The 21,697-nt window shown below is 38.0% G+C and overlaps 1 protein-coding gene across 1 annotated transcript in view; it reads right to left on the bottom strand.

The window, feature by feature from the left end:
- The window catches only part of LOC111159919 (centromere protein J), a 68,303-nt gene extending 46,848 nt beyond the window's left edge, over positions 1-21,455 (bottom strand). The window contains exons 1-7 of the mRNA XM_022522600.1: positions 21,012-21,455; positions 20,344-20,467; positions 9,901-10,200; positions 7,366-7,477; positions 6,433-6,535; positions 4,453-6,082; positions 1,214-1,346 (exon numbers count right to left, since the gene is read on the bottom strand). Of these exons, the coding sequence (XP_022378308.1) occupies positions 1,214-1,346; positions 4,453-6,082; positions 6,433-6,535; positions 7,366-7,477; positions 9,901-10,200; positions 20,344-20,467; positions 21,012-21,455 (2,846 nt within the window). The remainder of the gene's footprint in view (positions 1-1,213; positions 1,347-4,452; positions 6,083-6,432; positions 6,536-7,365; positions 7,478-9,900; positions 10,201-20,343; positions 20,468-21,011) is intronic.
- Between the last annotated feature and the right edge of the window lie 242 nt (positions 21,456-21,697).

Here is a 21,697-nt window from a genome sequence, read left to right as displayed (position 1 = left end):
AAAAATCCTCAATAAATACTAGCAAACCAAATCCAACAGCACTTTAAAAGGATTTACACCATGACCTAGTGGAATTCATCCCTGGAAGTGAAGGCTGGCTCAACATATCAAATCAGTTAATGTGATGTAAACTGGTGTAACCACTCAGTATGGTGGTTCCTCAAAAAATTAAGTATAGAACCGCCATATGACCCAGCAATTCCACCCCTGGGTATTTACCCAAAAGAACTAAGAACCTGAACAGGTATTTACACACCAACGTTAACAGCATTATTCACAATAACCAAAAGGTAGAAACAACCCAAATGTCCAACGATAAGCCAAGAAATACCAAGGACTGAAAGAGTAAATTCCTGTGGTTTTAAGCCACTTAGTTTGTGTGTACAGTTGATCCTTGAACGACATGGGTTTGAACTACATGGATCCACTTACATACAAATTTTTACAGTACAGTACTCTTAAGTGTATTTTCTATTTCTTACAAGTTTATTAACATTTTCTTTACCCTACTTTATTACAAGTATATGTATATAACACATGTAACAAACCATGTGTTAATCAACTGTACACTATCGGTAAGACTTCCAGGCAGCAGTATGTTATTAGTAGCAAAGTTTTTAGGGAGTCAAAAATTATATGTGGCTTTTTGGCTGTACAGGGGGATGGAGCCCCTAACCTCCACATTGTTCAGGATCAACTATACGTTGTTACAGTAGCCCTAGAAAATTTATGCAATGGCCAAGGTAGCACTTGAATTAACAGCTTCAAAATGCTTTTCAAGGGGCGCCTGGGTGGCTCAGGGGGTAAAGCCTCTGCCTTCGGCTCAGGTCATGATCTCAGGGTCCTGGGATGGAGCCCTGCATCAGGGCTGAGTCTCTGCTCAGCAGGGAGCCTGCTTCCCCCTTTCTCTCTGCCTGCCTCTCTGCCTACTTGTGATCTCTCTCTCTATCAAATAAATAAATATTTTTTTAAATGCTTTTCAAAATTCAATTTGTAATCTCCTCAACTAAGAGAATTCCCCTTTTAACACATTTCTGACTACAATGGGTCATTTTAATTAAAAAATTTTTATGCGGTTAAGATTTCAAAGAAAAATATTTCACTTCTTTTTATTTTGTTGGATTGACAAAAATTATTTCAAATACTTTACATATCATCTTGAAGATAAAACTGAATCATTATATTTTTTCCCAACTTATAGATGCAAACTTACCTAAGTTTTTCCAAGGCACTTTCCCGTTCAATGCGAAGTTTAGCTAAAGATGTGTTCTCAGCTTTAAATTTTTCTATTTCTGTTTCCAATTCACTAACTTTCTCTCTCAAAACTTGAGATCGAGCATTGTCACCTATAACATAGGCCATATATATTGAACTTCACAAAAGGCCTTCAGCAGCAAGAACAATAGTTAGCTTTTAACACTAAGAGGCAAAAATACTGTAAACATTGGTACTATTAAAATGCATAAGAAACAATGCTTCTAATAACAACAACAAAAATTATATTGGCCTAACTTTCCAGATGAAACCAATCTAAATTTAAGAAAAACATTATTCAACCTCAAGAGTATCAATCGGACAATGAATTAACATTACATATAAAAAGAAATTCAAATAATGTTTTTAACATCTAATACATATATTTTTTGTTAACAGTCAATATTGAAAGACATTTGTAGGGTAACAGATGGTAACTAGACTTATCATGGGATCATTTTATAATGTATAAAAATACTAAATCACTATGATGTACACCTGAAACTAACAGGATATTGTACATCAATTATACTTCAATTATACTTCAATTTTAAATATGTACATTTAGGACTCTTTATAGAGCCAGTTAAACGACTGACTCTCGGTTTTGGATCAGGTCATGACCTCGGGTTCATGAGAGCTCACGTGTTGGACTACATGCTCAGTGGGGAGTTCCCTTCTCTCCCTCTCCCCTCTCCAGGCCCCATCCCCTGCTCACATGCTCTCTCTCTCAAATAAATAAATACGGACACCTGGGTGGCTCAGTTGGTTGAGTGTCTAACTCTTGGTTTCTGCTAATGTCATGATCTTGGGGTCCTAGGATCAAGCCCTACATCAGGCTTCCCCACTCAGTGAGGAGTCTATTCAAGGAGTCTCTCTCTTCCTTTGCCCCTCCCCCCCATTTATACATGCTTGCATGTGCTCTCTCTCTAAAATAAATAAATATTTAAAAATAAATAAATCTTTTATGAGACTGACGCGCTGCCTACTGCGCTAAGGAGGCACCTTAAATAAATCTTTTAAAAATGAATATATGCACATATATAAATAGCTTAAGAACATTAATAAGTAATTCACAAGACATCTAAAGCATTAATCAACACCAAAATCAAAGTTTACTTCCACTAGGCACGGAAATATAAATTAAGAATTTTTCCATACCAAATTTGCTATTTAAAAGAGTCAAATAGTCAATGCTTCTGTCCTTCTATTACCCCTTTGAAAAACTGATTTTTGCACAAAAATACACATTACAGTGTTATTTCTAATAGTGAAAAATAATTTAAGTATTCAACAATAAGAAATAAGGAAATTATTGAATAAAATAATGTTGCATTCATACAGTGTTCTGCAACCATTTTTAAAATACATGAAAAAGGGCACCTGGGTGGCTCAATTGTAAGCATCTGCCTCTGGCTTAGATTATGATCCCAGGGTCCTGGGATTAAGCCCCGCATGGGGCTCCCTGCTTAACAGGGAGTGCTCAACTGGTGTGCTCTCTCTCTCTCAAATAAATAAATAAATCTTTTTTAAAAATACACAGAGTTTTAAAGATATAGCCAATATGTATTATACACTTGGTCAAAAAAGATAAGGTAACTTTTAACAAATAACTGTACCATATTAAAAATACATAGGAAAAATGACCGGAAGGAAATACCCCAAAATGACACCACACCTACCTTTGGATAGTTTAGTTATAAACATTTTTCATTCTATATTTTTTTTTAATATTTTATTTATTTATTTGAGAGAGAGACAGAGAGAGCATGAGCAAGGAGAAGGTCAGAGGGAGAAGCAGACTCCTCATGGAGCTGGGAGCCCGATGCGGGACTCGATCCGAGGACTCTGGAATCATGACCTGAGCCGAAGGCAGTCGTCCAACCAACTGAGCCACCCAGGCGTCCCTCATTCTATATTTTTTAAAGCTTCCAAACTTTCTGCAAAAAGTACTACTTTTAAAATCAGAGTATTTTTTAAATAGTTTAAGTTATAATTTGTATTTTTTTTAAAGATTTTATTTATTTATTTGTCAGAGAGAGAGAAAGCACAGGCAGACAGAGCAAGAATGGCAGGCAGAGGCAGAGGGAGAAGCAGGCTCCCTGCTGAGCAAGGAGCCCGATGTGGGACTCGATCCCAGGACACTGGGATCATGACCTGAGCCGAAGGCAGCTGCTTAACCAACTGAGCCACCCAGGCGTCCCTATAATTTGTATTTTAAAGCACCTATGCTATGCTAGTCATTCAGAATTTATAATATGATACAATAGAAAGGAGTTTTTCAATATTTCACTATTTCAATAATTTTAAAAGCCCATCACATTAACAGAGTACTACAAAGCCATTAAATGGAATAAGCAGATGTATAAGTGGAAAAGAACAATCTTCAAAATTTATTATAAATCAGGTGAAGGCGTCTGGGTGGCTCAGTTGATTAAGCATCTGCCTTCGGCTCAAATCGTGATCTCAGGGTCCTAGGATTGAGCATGGGCAGAGGGCTCTGTCCTCAGTGGGAAATCTGCTTCTCCCTCTCCCTCTGTCCCTTCCCCTCCTTTCCCCGCTCTACACGCTCATGTGCACTCTCTCTCCTAAAATCTTTAAAAAAAAAAAAAAAAGGTGAAAAATTGTATATAAAAAAACATGTCATTTGTGTAAAAAGGTTATATACCCACTCACCCATATGCTTTCATACACACAGAATCTTTTTAGAATACACAAAGGAAATGGGAATGTAGGTTCCTCTAGGAACCTACAAAACTAGGAAAGGGAACTAGGAGGGCAGGTCCAGAGAAGAAAGGAAACTTCAATTTTACTGTATTTCTTCTTGGTCCTATTTAGCAAGGTAGTGCATAATCATTTTTAAAAGAGCACAAAGGTTCATCTTATAGCGACACAAACCATAAACTGGGTACTCTCTGGTTACAAAAGTGTTATCTCACTTTATAACAAATTAATTTTAAAGCCTTGAGAATAAGGCATAGGCTTAAACTTGAAAAATCTGAAATCACAACCCATCCGAGTCTTATACTAGTGGTTATTATTTAGGCCCACAAAATAAATAAAATTTTAACAAATCTCCTAATTAGACTTATACTGAGCAACTAGAAAGGAAAGGATTTTAAGCATTCCAATAGCAGACTAATAAGGCAAATGTGAAATTTATAACATTCTGATACCTATTTTATAATGCTGACTTACCAAGTGGTTGGTCTTGACTTGGGTTTAACTTGGGTCCATTTCCCAAGTGTGAATATGATTTTGGTTTTGGTTTCAAAGCAGGGAAGAACTTCATCATGAGATCGGATGTAGGAGGAGGGCTTATGCTCCTACTGGGTTTGCTCAAGTCTTTTCCCTTCTTCACCGGTGCAACTTTCCTCTTTATTGTTTTGTCTGACACACATATTTCACTCTTAGGGTAGGCTGTTTGAGGAGTCCCATAAATGGTCTCATTCCCCAGAAAAGCATCATGCTTAAATGAATTCTCTTCAAGGTCAGTCCAAGTTCTTTCATCATCAAAGTCAATTTTACTCAGACTTATGGATGAGGGTCTTCTTGAGGACTCAGAAACTTTGTTTTTCAAGCTTTCTATAGTGACAGACTCATCACTACTGTAATCTTTATCAGACAGATCTAAATCAACATCTCTCCTTTTATCTTCTTCTTGAATCCCAGTGTTCCTAAAAGGGTCCTTACCATCACAGACTTGTGGACTGTCTTCTCTGCTACTGAAACCCCTCTCTTTATCCTCAGTTGATGGTTTTATAGTAACATCAAGTTGCTCCTCAGAGTCAGTGCTACTGTCACTGTCTGTGACACCTTCATCATCACTTACATTCCACTGAGTCTGATTTTCAGAAGTGTTCATTTGGAGTGCTTTCCTACTGATTTTACATGACTGTTCCCTACACCCTTCAGGTGAGGAGACTGAATCAGGTTGGTTGGGTGTGACCTCACACTCACCCTCATGTTCAGGTTCAGTACAGCCTGAAGCCTCATTGTGGTTACATTGAGTAACAGGATCCAGTGTCACCATCTGCGGTTGCACAGCTTTGACAGGGGTGGAAGACAGCCGGTGGCCTTTGCAGATCTGCTGGTCTCTCTCTAAGATCTTCAGTACAAATGAGGAATTACTGGAAAATGATATTTCATCAGCAGCTTGTTCCAAAAACAAAAATTCATCTAACTCCAAATTTTCCTTTTCCTTTTCTCGTTCCCAATTCTCTAACTTTTTCTGAAGAGAAATATCAAGAGAAGATTCTGACTTTTTCAAGGTCTCATGTTTTGGGCTATTCGAAGACATGTAGCTGACCAGTCCTGCCGAAAAAGGAAGTTTGTCTTTACCCTGTGTCTTATTCCAGACTTTGCAACCAGTATCACAAAGTTTTGCACACTCAGGTACATTTTCTCTATTATTAGACTCAACTTTTTTTTCTAATTTGATCTGATCTCTAAATTGCCCATCATATTTCTTCCCTCCTGGTATTTTCAATCCTGTTGGAGGAAGACTTTTCCTGTTACTTCTCTTAAGCACTTTGGGCTTCTGACTGAGTGTGACGAAATCACTCTTGGCTCTACCTTTATTGTTCTTTTTAACAGGCGGGTTCTCTGTACACAGTTCTTTATTTATAAGAGCAGTTTTCCGCTGGAATTGTTGTCCATCCATTTTAAACACAGGTTGGTCCTCTGGAGTGCTCTGATTAGTCACTAGTTTATTTTCTCTCCCTTTCTGAGTCTTAGATTTAGCATTAGTAAATCTAGCTAAACCTTCTCCTCGTTTCAAGAATGGTTGTTTTGGTTTTGCTTTGATTAGGAACGATCCTTCGGCTTCCTTAAATAGAGAACAATATTTGAATTAATTCTGGTATATCCAAGTTATCTCAAAGTTATTTTTATTTATTTTTTTTATTTTTTTAAAGATTTTATTTATTTATTTCACAGAGAGGGATCACAAGTAGGCAGAGAGGCAGGCAGAGAGAGATAGAGGAGGAAGCAGGTTCTCCGCTGAGCGGAGAGCCCGATGCGGAACTCGATCCCAGGACCCTGAGATCATGACCTGAGCCGAAGGCAGAGGCTTAACCCACTGAGCCACCCAGGTGGCCCTCAAAGTTATTTTTAAAGAAAATTACGAACAAATCTCTAAAGCCTTAATGAATTAATCAAAATAGTGGAAATGCCTACCCTTAGTTGTCTTCGTTTCAGTTCTTGTTCTTCCAGCCGAATTTGTTCTTCTAAGTAGTCTTCAAATGTCTGTTTCTTTTCTCTGATAGCAGCTTTAATAGGTCTAATCATAAAAATAATTATTTAACATGCAAATCAAGATGTGGTATTTGACACTTAGTGTGCCTGACACAGATACCCCTGACTATACTAAGTATTAACCTTTCTCAAAGTCACCGACCCCGTTTGAAAATCCAATGAAAGCTATAATCCCACCCCATCTCCCGAAATACAGAGAAGGCAACACTCCACACAACTTCAAAAAAACCCTTCTGAAGTCCATCTATTGCCTGTAGATTAACTTTTGAAATATCATATTCATTGCATCACTTTAAAATAATTTTGAAAATTTCAAATATATATCTTTAAGATAAAGAGCATTGATAATGTAAACAGAGCAATAATCAGAAGTCATTTTCCTTTCCATAACATACACTAAAATATTTCAAATATTTAAGAAAATAATAAACTTCAATAATGATATTTTATCTTTGTCATAAATTTTTAAATTCTGTGACCAGACTTACCCAATTATAGTTTAGAGGTAACACCAAATGTGAGACTCAATATTAATTTGTTTCTCTTTGCCAAAATGGGATTTATTTAACTATTTGAGAGAAGATGAATTTTATCCAGATTTTTTTCTCTTTGGTGAAAAAACTTTGCTCAGTTTTTCCAAAACTATGTCAAATCTACTTGAACTGATATATCTCCCTAAGCGCTATCAGTGACAATATGTGATAAGTTTTATCTTTGACATCATACTTAAAAGCATATTCAAGCAAAAACAAGAAAACCATGCATCTTTCAAAAAAAAGAGAAAGTGCTCTATCTTAATAGCTGGCTATTAAATTAGACTGTCACTCTTCTTATTCCTTTCAACATGGATGATACCTTTCTTCAATATTAGCCACTTCTGAAGAATCACCAATTTTTTTTACATTCACATCAGTCCCTTCCTCAATCGGTTCAGTCACCTTTTCCCAACATGGTAAAACACCTTCTCCTAGGATAAAAATTAGGAAAATTTAGTTGCAAAAAAATAAAGTCCTAAAACTTGATAATATTACAAGTTACTATGCTAAACAAAAAATTTATCAGGTCTTAGAGTTGTGAGATGGAGCCCTGCAATGGGTTCTGTGCTCAGCAGGGAATCTGCTTCTCTCCCCTTTCTGCCCCTTCCACCCACCCGTTGAATGCACGCTCTCTGAAATAAATAAATTAAAAAAAAAAATTAACATATGCTGAAGATTTTAGAGCTCTCAAGGATTTCTTTATTATCACAGACATAAACTACAAAATCCTAATTAAAAAGTTACATTCTGGGACGCCTGGGTGGCTCAGTTGGTTAAGCGGCTGCCTTCGGCTCAGGTCATGATCCCAGAGTCCTGGGATCGAGTCCCACATCCGGCTCCTTGCTCAGCAGGGAGCCTGCTTCTCCCTCTGCCTCTGCCTGCCACTCTATCTGCCTGTGCTCACACTCTCTCTCTCTCTCTCTCTCTGACAAATAAATAATAAAAAAAAAAAATTAAAAAAAGTTACATTCTTCAAACGGTTATTAATGTTATGAAAAAAAGTGTGGGCTTTTCTAAATTAAAAATTACTGAAGAGCTATAACAACAAAATGTAATAGATGAACTTGACTGGATCCTGTTTTTAAAAAAAAAAAACTTTTGGGGCACCTGGGTGGCTCACTCGTTAACCATCTGCCTTTGGCTCAGGTCATGATCCCAGGGTCCTGGGATCAAGCCCCACATCAGGTTCTCTGCTCGGTAGGAAGCCTGCTTCTCCCTCTCCCACTCCCCTTACTTGTATTCCCTCTCTTACTGTGTCTCTCTCTGTCAAATAAATTAATTAAATCAAATTAAATTAAATCAAATTTAAAAACTTCAAAGGACATTTTTGGGACAATAGCAGGAATTCTAAAATGGATTTGAATATTACAGAATATTACTGGGATTATACAGAAGAATGTCCTAATTTTTCACTTGATGCATGCTGAAATTTTTAAAATGATGTAACATAATATCTGCATATTACTTGCAATGAAATGACTGAACAAATTATACATAAATATAGGCAGAGATATAGATATAGGTATAAATATATATAACACATACAAATATATAAAGACAAAGTAAACATGGGAAAAATTAACTGCTGAATTGAGATCTACTGCTAATCACTGCAGTGGACTTTCAAGTTTTCTGGATGTTTGAAATTTTCCAAAATAAACAGTTAAGAGAATATACTGTTTAAAAAATGTTTAAAGGCATTAGACCTTTCCATACAAAGGAATTATTCTAAATTAGAAATAAAATATTATGCACAAAAGTGCCCAATCCTAAGTAGTATTATCTGTATTTTTTATAACTTACCCCAAAGAACATATTCATGAAAACACCATTAAAATTGAGAATTAAATTTAAAATATTGGAAACAAGTCAGCCCTACTTCAAAGAATATTAAATACTGATATATTATTTGATGACTAGCATAATGATGAGAACCATTAAAATTATGGTTATGCAAACTATGGAATGTACCATAAGCATTTTCCATGTTGAGAGGGCAAGGAACACAATTATACAATATTCTATGGTTACAAAATGTTAAAAATAAAAAAGTGGAGGGAGGAGTGGGGCATAGAAATAGGAGTTAAGAAAAAAAAGACCAAAAGAAAATGCCATGAGAGCTCCAGAAGTTTAGACCATCAGACACTGCTGGTTCTCTGGCAGAAATGTGCTGGATACTGGGAATACAGAGATGCACTGAGGACAAATGGAATGTCTGGGGTTGCAGGAGATTTCTTTTCTGAAAAATAACTGCCATCACCAACCTCTTTCTCACATTTTCCATCTTCTATCATGCTTCCCCACCACAACCACCATGTTTGTTTTAAATCAACCTCAAGCTATTTCTAAGCTCTTGGAGCGCCTGGGTGGCTCAGTCATTAAGAGTCTGCCTTCAGCTCAGGTCAAGATCCCAGGGTCCTGGGATCAAGCCCCGCATCGGGCTCCCTGCTCTGTGGGGAGCCTGCTTCTCCCTCTCCCATTCCCTCTGCTGTGTTCCCTCTCTCACTGTGTCTCTCTCTATCAAATAAACAAATAAAATCTTAAAAAAAAAAAAAACTATCTCTAGGCTCTCAAAGAGAAATGGTACACTAGGAACTCATTGCCTCCCTTTTGAAGACCCCATGTGACCAGGGAAGGTCTAAAGCCAGCATGAGTACTGCAACTGTTCTTGGAGAGTCACAAACTCTATGTCCAGTTCTACATCCAGTCCAGGCTCAGTGGCTGTGCAATGTGTAGGGGCTCATAATAAAAGCCACAGAGGACAAGAAAAAATGCAGAAAGGACTTTTCTTATCTTAGCACAGCTTGGTAACACTGCTAATTAGGTACAGAAGAGAAAAATATAAGTAACTTACCTAAAGAATGGTTATGGTTTTCTTCCTTCAAATCACTTTTTTTCACAAGTGCTTCTTGATATTGTGCCTCACCAAACAAATTGAGAGAAGCACCACTTCTTGAAGTTAAGACTAAATCTGGATGAGTAGTTCTACAAAAGTTATTTTGTTCATCAGATAAAATGCTGGAAGTGTGTGTTTTCTCTACAGTTTGATTCTGGTAGATATATGATGGTAAGAAGGGTGTGGTTTTCTCTATGGTGGCTGAATTTCCCGGAGATCTGTACTTCTGGCTCTGATCATCAGGCAGTGGGGTTAAACCTGGCAATTAAAAACATCACCAAAGGGACGCCTGGGTGGCTCAGTTGGTTAAGCAGCTGCCTTCGGCTCAGGTCATGATCCCAGCATCCTGGGATCGAGTCCCGCATTGGGCTCCTTGTTCTGTGGGGAGCCTGCTTCTCCCTCTGCCTCTGCCTGCCATTCTGTCTGCCTGTGCTCGCTCGCTTGCTCGCTCTCTCTCTTTCTGACAAATAAATAAATTAAAAAAAAATCTTTATAAAAAAAAAAAATCACCAAAACTAATGACTTCTTTTTCTCTCCTGTTATTGATCCCTACCCACCAGGTTTTCTCTAAAGTGATGAACGTATTTGTTTCTTCCATATTAGGAAACTCTGTTTAAAATCATGAAATTTTAAGTCTAAAAATGACTCTTGCATAATTTATTTATACTACAATTCCTGTGCAGACAGTGTACACCTTGCAGAACTGCAACACTGCCTGATTCTGGAAGGCACCATTCATGTTCCATCTGTGAGAAACCCTGCTGGAATTGTCACCTCTGCAGCCCCGTGACAAACACGGAGAGTGCCAAGGCAGATGGCTACAAATGATTGGAATAATTCCCCAATGACAAATAACTGCCCTGTGTCATGGCCTATAAAAGCACCTTTCCTCTACATTACTGTTAACATTTTGGTATCTTCAGGCAGTAGAATTATGGGTGACTTTTGTACTTTTCTGTAGTTTCTAAATTTCCTGTATTACCGTTTCAGTTTTGAGTCTCTTGTTGGGAAATAAACACAGAGATTACGCTGCTATATATCTCTAATTTGTAATTCTTGAAGGGTAGATGTTAAAACTCTATCCTAGCTGTTGTACCATCCCCTTGAAATCCTCCTACTATTCTTCTCTTCTCCCAGAATGTCTCAACTAAATTTAGAAGTGAAGGGGCATCAGGCTGGCTCAGTCAGTAAAGCATATGACTTCTGGTCTTGGGGTTGTGAGTTCAAGCCCCACACTGGTTGCAGAGATTAAAAAATCTTTAGGGGCATCTGGGTGGCTCAGTCAGTTGAGGGTTCAACCCCTGGTTTCAGCTCAGGTCATGATCTCATGGATCATGGGATGAAACCCTGCATCGGGCTCTGTGCTCAATAACGAGTCTGCTTGAAGATTCTCTCCCTCTGCCCTCCCTATCCCTTGCCCCGCTTCTTGTACATATGCACGTGCTCTCTCTAAAATAAATAAATAAATCTTTTTCTTAAATCTTAAAAAAAGCGGGGGGGCACCTGGTTGGCTCAGTGGTTAAGCATCTGCCTTCGGCACAGGTCATGATCCCAGAGTCGTGGGATCAAGTCCCACATCCGGCTCCCTGCTCAGCGGGAAGCCTGCTTCACCCTCTCCCACTCCCCCTGCTTGTGTTTCCTCTCTAGCTGTTTCTCTTTGTCAAATTAATAAAAAATAAAAAATAAAGCAATTTATCTTTAAAAAAAAAAAAAAAAAGATGGAGAAGAAACACAATGGAAAATGTTTAATAAAACATAAAAAGAGCCAGGCCACCTATCTCTCATACCCATCTGCCTCACCTCCAGCCCACAAATAAAACTGGAAAACAGGTAGGTCCTCTCTGATTATCAGGTTCTACATCCTTTCTTTTATAACAATACTCTCCTCATCCACATTTTTGACTAATAGTCATCCCACTTCAGACTGAAGATGTCTTTGATAAAAGTCCAAAAGCCCAAAGTGGCAACTCACAAAGTGTGGTCTGCAAACCCCTGAAGGTCTCTAAAATCCTTTCAGGGCATCGCCCAGGCCAAATCTATTTTCATAAAATATTAGGACAATATTTGCCTTTTTCACTTTGCCAACACCTGCACTGATGGTGCAAGAGAAAAATGGAAACTGCTGGTGCCTTCACTCAAAAGCAGGACAGGTGCACCCAACTGTGCTAGCAGTCACTGTATGAGTTACTACCAAGCATTTACAGTTTAAAAAAAAAAAAAAGGGAAAGAAAGAAAAAAAACTCTTTTTCTTAAGAATGTCCTAAAGTTGCAAAAATTATTAATTTTTTAATTGAATTTTAACTGTTGAGTACATGTCTTTTGAATATTCTATTGGACAAAACAGAAAGTATGCATAAATCATTTCTGCTGTAAACCAAGACATGGCTGTGTCATTTTTTTTTTTTTTTTTGGAGTTGTAAGCTCAACTAGCCACTTCTCTCAAAGAACATCATCTTTATCTTAAAAAAAAAAAAGACAAACTATCATGATTTAAACTTGGTACTTGGCAGATATTTTCTCAAAAATGAAACAAGTGAACCAGTCACTTCAAGGAAAATAACTGACAGTATTTGCTAAGAATGGTAAAATTCAAACCTTCAAGTAAAAATGAGGACTTATTAAACATGTCTACCACCATGATCTTGACAGTTTCATAATACTTGAGGACTTTCATGATGAAATCTGTAGTGGTATTAATGGTTATAATTTTTTTATATTACATATTGAAATGTCAGTATTTTAAAGACCCACGTAACTCCATGAACCACTATTTCCCAAATAATCAATGCACAATTTTACTAGATCATGCAAAATAAAAGAGCCATTCAAAATGTCAAGATATTCCAATATAATTTATGTAATAGAGTATAAAAAAGTGCATGAATATGGTTTCAGACTCCATACTGTGAATCACTACTAAGTTAGGTTTGGATACAATATCAAAGAAAGAACCACAATTACTTGAAAAGGCTATTATAGTATTCCTCTTTCCTTTTTCCAATTAAACACCATGTGAAGCTGAATTTTTTTTCACATGCTTCAGCCAAAACAATATAACTTAGGAGATTGAATGCAGAAGCAAATAGGAGAATCAGCTGAACTCTTTTAACTCAGAGATTTTCAAAAACATAAAACTATGCCATTCTTCTAATTTTTTAGAAAACCCTTTTCATTTAAAAAAATGTTAGTTATGATAACATGTAACTGGTTATTATTTTAAGTGAATTAATTTTTAAATATCTCTGACTGGGAGATAAGATGGCGGAGAAGTAGGAGGAGGCGCCGTTTCCACCTGTCCCCTAAAGTGAGCTGATTACCTACCAAAGAACTCTGATCACCCATGAAATCAGCCTGAGATTAGAATTATACACTTCTGAATCTCTATGGGGGCAGAAGACGCCAGCGGGCAGAAACGTTCCAGGGTTCACCTTGCCTGCACGACGGTTGATACATTGAGCTACACATCCATTCAGCCATCTCTCACCAAAATGACTAGGAGGAGGAATTCCCAACAGAAGAAAAATTCAGAGACTGGGCCCTCTCCATCAGAGCTATTGGATATGGACATAGACAGTATGTTGGAAAGGGAATTCAGGCTAACAATTATCCAGACAATAGCTAGGTTGGAGAAAGTCTTTGACGACAAAATGGAATTGATTAGGGCAGAAGTGAAAACCACCAGGGATGATGTTAACAATGTTCTCAATGAGTTCCAATCCAATCTAAATTCTCTAAAAGCTAGGGTAACTGAAGCAGAAGATAGAATTAGTGATCTGGAGGACAAACAGATAGAGAAAAAGAATCAGGAGGAAGCCTGGAACAAACAGCTTAGAAGCCATGAAAACAGAATTAGGGAAATAAATGACGCCATGAAACGTTCCAACGTCAGAATTATTGGAATCCCTGAGGGGGAGGAGAAAGAAAGAAGACTATAAGATATAGTTGAACAAATTCTCCATGAAAATTTTCTCAATCTCACGAATGGAACCAGCATTCGTGTACTAGAAGAAGAAAGGTCTCCCCCAAAGATCCCAAGATCATAAAATCTAGAAAGACCTCGAGACACCTGACTGTGAAAATGATGAATCATAATTGTAGACAGAAGTTCCTGAAAGCAGCTAGAGTGAAGAAATTCCTTACGAACAGAGGAAAGCCCATCAGAATAACGTCAGACCTGTCCCCAGAAACCTGGCAAGCCAGAAAAGGCTGGCAAGAGGCATTCAGGGCACTAAACGAGAAAAAAATGCAGCCAAGAATACTTTATCCAGCAAGACTGACATTCAAAATGGATGGAGAGATAAAAAGCTTCCAAGACTGGCAAGGTTTAAAAGAGTATGTGACCACCAAGCCGACAATGCAGGAAATATTAAGGAGGCTTCTATAAAAGAGGAAAAAACCTAAGAATATCATTGAACAGAAATTTATGGAGACAATCTATAGAAACAAAGACTTCACAGGTAACACGATGTCAATAAAAACGTATCTCTCAATAATCACACTCATTGTGAATGGCCTAAATGCACCCATAAAACAACACAGGGTGGCAGACAGGATAAAACGACAGGACCCATCCATATGTTGTCAACAAGAGACCCATTTGGAACCTAAGGATACATCCAGACTGAAAGTGAAGGGATTGAGAAGCATCTTTCATGCCAATGGGCCTCAAAAGAAGGCTGGGGTAGCGATTCTTATATCAGATAAATTAGATTTTAAACTAAAGACTGTAGTCAAAGATACAGAAGGACACTACATAATTCTTAAAGGGACTATTCACCGAGAAGATCTAACAATTGTAAATATTTATGCCCCCAATATGGGAGCAGCCAATTACATAAGAAAACTATTAATCAAGATAAAGAGTCATATTGATATGAAAACATTAATAGGAGGAGAACTTAACATGCCACTCTCAGTAATAGATCATCCAAGCAGAAAATCAATAATGAAACAAGAGCATTGAATGACACATTGGACCAGATGGACCTCATAGATATATACGAACATTCCACCCTAAAACAACAGAATACTCATTCTTCTCGAGTGCACACGGAACCTTCTCCAGAATAGACTACATACTGGATCATAAATCAGGGCTCAACCGATACCAAAAGACTGAGATTATTCCCTGCATATTCTCAGATCACAATGCTTTGAAACTGGAGCTCAACCACAAGGAAAAGTTTGGAAGGAATTCAAACACCTGGAAGCTAAAGACCACCTTGCTTAAGAATGCTTGGTTCGGGGCGCCTGGGTGGCTCAGTGGGTTAAAGCCTCTGCCTTCGGCTCGAGTCATGATCCCAGGGTCGTGGGATCAAGCCCTGCATCAGGCTCTCTGCTCAGCAGGGAGTCTGCTTCCGCCTCTCTCTCTGCCTGCCTCTCTGTCTACTTGTGATTTCTGTCTGTCAAATAAATAAATAAAATCTTTAAAAAAGAAGAAAAAAAAGAATGCTTGGATCAACCAGGAAATCAAAGAACTTCAACAATTCATGGAAACCAATGAGAATGAAGACACTTCGATCCAAAACCTAATGGGATACAGCATAGGAGGTCCTAGGGGGGGAATACATAGCCATCCAAGCCTCCCTCAAAAAAATGGAAAAATCCAGAATACACCAGCTGTCTCTACACCTTAAAGAACTGGAGAATCAACAACAAATTAAGCCAACTCCACACACAAGAAGGGAAATAATCAAGATTAGAGCAGAGATCAATGAGATAGAAACTAGAGATATAGTAGAATGCATCGATGAAACTAGAAGCTGGTTTTTTTAAAGAATCAGTAAGATCGATAAACCATTGGCCAAACTAATCCAAAAGAAAAGAGAGAAGGCCCAAATTAATAAAATTATGAATGAAAAGGGAGAGATCACAACTAACACCAAAGAAATAGAAACAATCATCAGAAATTATTATCCGGTGCCTGGGAGGCTCAATTGGTTAAGCGACTGCCTTCAGCTCAGGTCATGATCCTGGAGTCTCAGGATGGAGTCCCACATGAGGCTCCTTGCTCAGCAGGAAGTCTGCTTCTCCCAGTGACCTCTCTCCTCTCATGCTCTCTCTCTCTGTGTCATTCTCTCTCTCTCAAATAAATAAATAAAATTTTTAAAAGAAAAAAAAAGAAAGAAAGAAATTATTATCAACAGTTATATGCCAACAAGTTAAGCAACCTAGACGAAATGGATACATTCCTGGAAAACTATAAACTTCCAAAATTGAACCAGGAAGAAATTGACAGCCTGAAGAGACCAATATCTAGTAATGAGACTGAAGCAGTGATCAAAAACCTCCCAAAACACAAGAGCCCAGGACCTGACGGATTCCCTGGGGAATTCTACCAAACTTTCAAAGAAGAAATAACACCTATTCTTCTGAAGCTGTTTCAAAAATTTGAAGCAGAAGGCAAACTTCCAGACTCTTTTTATGAAGCCAGCATTACCCTGAACACCCCAAACCAGGCAAAGACCCCATCAAAAAGGAGAATTTCAGACCAATATCCCTGATGAATATGGATGCTAAGATTCTCAACAAGATCCTTGCCAATAGGACGCAACAGTGCATTAAAAAGATTATCCACCATGACCAGGTGGGATTCATCCCTGGGTTTCAAGGGTGGTTCAACATTCGCAAATCAATCAATGTGATATAGAACAAATCAATAAGAGAAAAGAGAAGAACCACAGGGTCCTCTCAATTGATGCAGAAAAAGCATTTGACAAATTCCAGCATCTGTTCCTGATTAAAACGCTTCTAAGAATAGGGATAGAGGGAACATTCCTCAACTTCATCAAATCTATCTATGAATGATCCACAGCAAATATCATCCTCAATGGGAAAAAGCTGACAGCTTTCCCTTTGAGATCAGGAACACGACAAGGATGCCCACTCTCACCACTCTTGTTCAACATAGTATTAGAAGTCCTAGCAACAGCAGTCAGACAACAAAGAGAAATAAAAGGTATTCAAATTGGCAAAGAAGAAGTCAAACTCTCTCTCTTTACAGATGACATGATATTTTATATGGGAAACCCAAAAGACTCCACCCCAAACTACTAGAACTCATAAAACAATTCAGCAATGTGGCAGGATACAAAGTTAATGTACAGAAATCAGTGGCTTTCTTATACACTAACAATGAAAATACAGAAAGGGAAATTAGAGAATCAATTCCATTTACTATAGCACCAAGAACCACAAGATTCCTGGGAATAAACCTAACCAAAGAGGTAAAGGATCTCTACTTGAGGAACTACAAAACACTCATGAAAGAAATTGAAGAAGACACAAAATGATGGAAGACAATTCCATGCTCGTGGATCAGAAGAATAAACATTGTTAAAATGTCTATACTGCCTAGAGCAATCTATACTTTCAATGCCATTCCGATCAAAATTCCGCCATCATTTTTCAAAGAGCTGGAGCAAACAATCCTAAAATTTGTATGGAATCAGAAGAGACCCCGAATTGCTAAGGAAATGTTGAAAAAGAAAAACAAAACTGGCGGCATCACATTGCCTGATTTTAAGCTTTAGTACAAAGCTGTGATCACCAAGTCAGCATGGTACTGGCATAAAAACAGACACACATAGACCAGTGGAACAGAGTAGAGAGCCCAGATATGGACCCAAAATTCTATGGTCAAATAATCTTCAACAAAGCAGGAAAAAATGTACGTAGAAGAATGAAACTCGACCATTCTCTTACACCATACACAAAGATAAACTCGAAATGGATAAAAGACCTCAACGTGAAGCAGGAATCCATCAGAATCATAGAGGAGAACATGGGCAGTAACCCCTTCGATATCAGCCACAGCAACTTCTTTCAAGGTATGTCTCCAAAGGCAAAGGAAACAAAAGCGAAAATGAATTTTGGGGACTTCAACAAGATCAAAATCTTCTGCACAGCAAAGGAAACAGTCAACAAAACAAAGAGGCAACCCACGGAATGGGAGAAGATACTTGCAAATGACAGTACAGACAAAAGGCTGATATCCAGGATCTATAAAGAACTCCTCAAACTCAACACACACAAAACAGACAATCATATCAAAAAATGGGCAGAAGATATGAACAGACACTTCTCCAATGAAGACATACAAATGGCTATCAGACACATGAAAAAATGTTCATCATCACTAGCCATCAGGGAGATTCAAATCAAAACCACATTGAGATACCACCTTACACCAGTTAGAATGGCCAAAATTAACAAGACAGTAAACAACGTGTGTTGGAGGGGATGTGGAGAAAGAGGAACCCTCTTACACTGTTGTGGGAATGCAAGTTGGTGCAGCCACTTTGGAAAACACTGTGGAGATTCCTCAAGAAATTAAAAATAGAGCTTCCCTATGATCCTGCAATTGCACTACTGGGTATTTACCCCAAAGATACAGACGTAGTGAAAAGAAGGGCCATCTGTACCGCAATGTTCATAGCAGCAATGGCCACGGTCGCCAAACTGTGGAAAGAACCAAGATGCCCTTCAACGGACGAATGGATAAGGAAGATGTGGTCCATATACACTATGGAGTATTATGCCTCCATCAGAAAGGATGAATACCCAACTTTTGTATCAGCAAGGACGGGACTGGAAGAGATTATGCTGAGTGAAATAAGTCAGGCAGAGAGAGTCAATTATCATATGGTTTCACCTATTTGTGGAGCATAAGAAATAACACGGAGGACATGGGGAGATGGAGAGGAGAAAGGAGTTGAGGGAAATTGGAGGGGGAGATGAACCATGAGAGACTATGGACTCTGAAAAACAATCCGAGGGTTTTGAAGGGGCGGGGGGGTGGGAAGTTGGGTGAGCCTGGTGGTGGGTATTATGAAGGGCATGTATTGCATGGAGTACTTGGTGTGGTACATAAACAATGAATTCTAAGGGCGCCTGGGTGGCTCAGTGGGTTAAGCCGCTGCCTTCGGCTCAGGTCATGATCTCGGGGTCCTGGGATCGAGTCCTGCATCGGGCTCTCTGCTCAGCAGGGAGCCCGCTTCCCTCTCTCTCTCTCTCTCTCTGCCTGCCTCTGTCTACTGTGATCTCTCTCTGTCAAATAAATAAAAGAAAAAAAAAATGAATTCTAGAACACTGAAAAGAAATTTAAAAAATTAAAAAAAAATTTTTTAATATCTCCATTTTCATTTCTGATACAGTAAATTCAACAGTAAATGCCCATGTAACAAATGCTCTCTGGGGTCCGCAATATTTTAAGAGTGTTAAGGGGTCCTAAGACCAAACAGTGAAAAACACTGCCCTAAAAGCAATGTTCCATAAATAAATGGGGCTAGTTCTTAAATATTAAGAACTGTGAAATCTGCTTCCCTATTGCTCTACCATAGTGCTATTTCTACCTTAAGAAGTATCACAGGCTGTTAGTTACATGCTCTTGATTATCCTCTTTATGTGTTCCATAAAGGAACCCTAAACCATTCAACTATTTCAAGACACACACTATGTTCTCTATATTTGCTAAGATAAGCACCCTTTTCCCTAAACCAGTCTTCATGTGGTACATTTCTCACTACCACTCCCCAAATCCCATCTGGCTACACCCTGCATAGTTATCTGCCAATGTCTTTTCTTCTCTGTATTCTCAATGCCCAGTGCAATCTCTGAACAGAACAGGCACCTTCCTGAATCAGTAGTCTCTTAAAAGGGAGCACCAAAAAGCAACTGCACATCACTATTTTACAAACTGTGAGACACAATCCATTAGTAATTTTATCATCAGAATCATGACTGGCATTTTTTTTAATGACCAAGAATAGGATTAGATAAATAGAATATATCCTTGCTACATGCCAGGTGCACCAGTAAGATCTGATTTATGAAATCTCTTTGAAATTATGAGTTTAAATATTTTTATAATGCAGTATGGTTAAACAACTTTCAAAACCACTGCTCCAGATCACATTTTAACAGGTTTATTTTGTCCTGATAAGTACATCATTCTTTCTTTTAATTGATCTAGCCTACAACAAAGAATTTTGTCATCTCCCACCACAGAAAACATTTTTGGTATGGTCCTTTTGCTGAACAGAATGGCTTCTACACATATTTACATTTATGACCCTGAGGCAGAGACTGTAAGCCAGTAGCTCCAGGCCAAACTTGGCTCTAGACATTTTATTCTGCTACGTCTTTTTAAAATTTTATTATAAATAAATATGAATGCCTTTAAGCAGGGCACACATGCTCCAGAATGGCACAGCTCCCACTTGCCCCAATTACATAACACTAGCACCATTTCACAGTTCTCTGCAAGGCCCCTAAGGAAACGAGTTTACAACATATGATAGAGAAACGGTAGAAATAACCTGTCAGACAGCTAAAGATGAGAAATGTATGTAACTGTCCACTGTTGTACTAACTGAAGTTTCTATGTAAGCAAAAAAATACCTGGCAGTGTGTGTTGTCCAGACACCATAGTAAGCAGCTTCTCTTGTTCTTCCATGAGTCTTTGTAGTTGCTCTAACTGCTGCCTCTTCAGCTGTTCCTGCTTCTTCTGTTGTACTTCTTTCAGCTTTTTAAACATAAAATTAATTGATTAAATTAACTTTACATTTCTTTATGGATCTTTACTCCTTATACTTATCTTAATGCCTCTCATCTCCCTTTCCATATCACCTCTAATAAAGAGTTCTAAAGGGAGATTCCTAAGTAACTACACTGACCACCAATACTCCAAAATCCCATCTTTTTATGAAGGGTACCATACCGACTGTCCCAACTAAGAAACATTAAAAGTCATATGAATCCATGGGTTCTTAAAATAGGATAGGTGTCAGTACATTTATGATCAACATTTTCTCCCTAATATTTGATCAACCATTTCTAATTTAGTTTTTACCAAGTAAAACAGAAACTTAAAGACATTTTTACCTCAAGTGGTATATCTTACATACCAAACCTCTGTTAATGTTTCACATTAGACAAAAGGCAAAATTTGGTATTTTGAGGATTTCATAGTAAAGGGGAAGAAACAAGAGGCCCTGAGCAGGTGACTTTTCATCATCAACAGAAACTTGCAATAACATAAATACATATTGGGCCAAATACTTTTGTACCTGTTCAAGCTTTTTAAAAAGTGGGTCTTTATAAGCTACTTCTTTGCATTCACTGGAAAGATCTGAGATAAAGTCATTTTTGTTGTCTTCCTGGTATCCAGGAGCATCTTGACATACCACTATTTGTGGTCCTTCTTTAGTTAAAGGAAACACTGTATGTGTTTCAGATTTATCTGATTGTAGTTTATAAGGACTGTTAGACTCCAACTTCTGTACTTCACGAAGTGAATCTTCTTCACTTATAAGGCTGAAGCTATTTGAAAAATGTGTGGCTTTAACAGGAAAGCTGGTAGAAATGTTCACATTTGCTCGCTTCTCTTCATCTCCTTCCAAAATAGGAAATCCACGATTTAATATGACCCCAGCCCGAGAAGGATTGGTCATCCACTGGGTTAAGAAGTTCTGTCCATTGTTTAATTCAGAAGAGGTTGGCATCAGGAACATTTTAGTCCAATGATAATATTATATTTAAATAATATAAAGGTTAGAAGAGCTATTAATTTCCAAAACCTGTAGAAAGAAGATGCCAACAAAAAGCATTGGTTAAAGCTATTCTACCCAAAACTCGAAACAGCACAAAAATCTACTGAATATTTCAAATACAAAAGACTTCAACCAGCAACGCAGTTGGGCATTAAACTATGTGGTTTCTTTTCAGTCTTAAAAAAATCCAAATTGAGGGGTGC

The sequence above is a fragment of the Enhydra lutris genome, unplaced genomic scaffold (assembly GCF_002288905.1).
Source record: "Enhydra lutris kenyoni isolate GAN:26980312 unplaced genomic scaffold, ASM228890v2 scaffoldscaffold71, whole genome shotgun sequence".
Lineage (NCBI taxonomy): Eukaryota > Metazoa > Chordata > Mammalia > Carnivora > Mustelidae > Enhydra > Enhydra lutris.
Note: the sequence above shows the minus strand (reverse complement) of the source record. Positions and strands in the feature narration are given on the sequence as shown.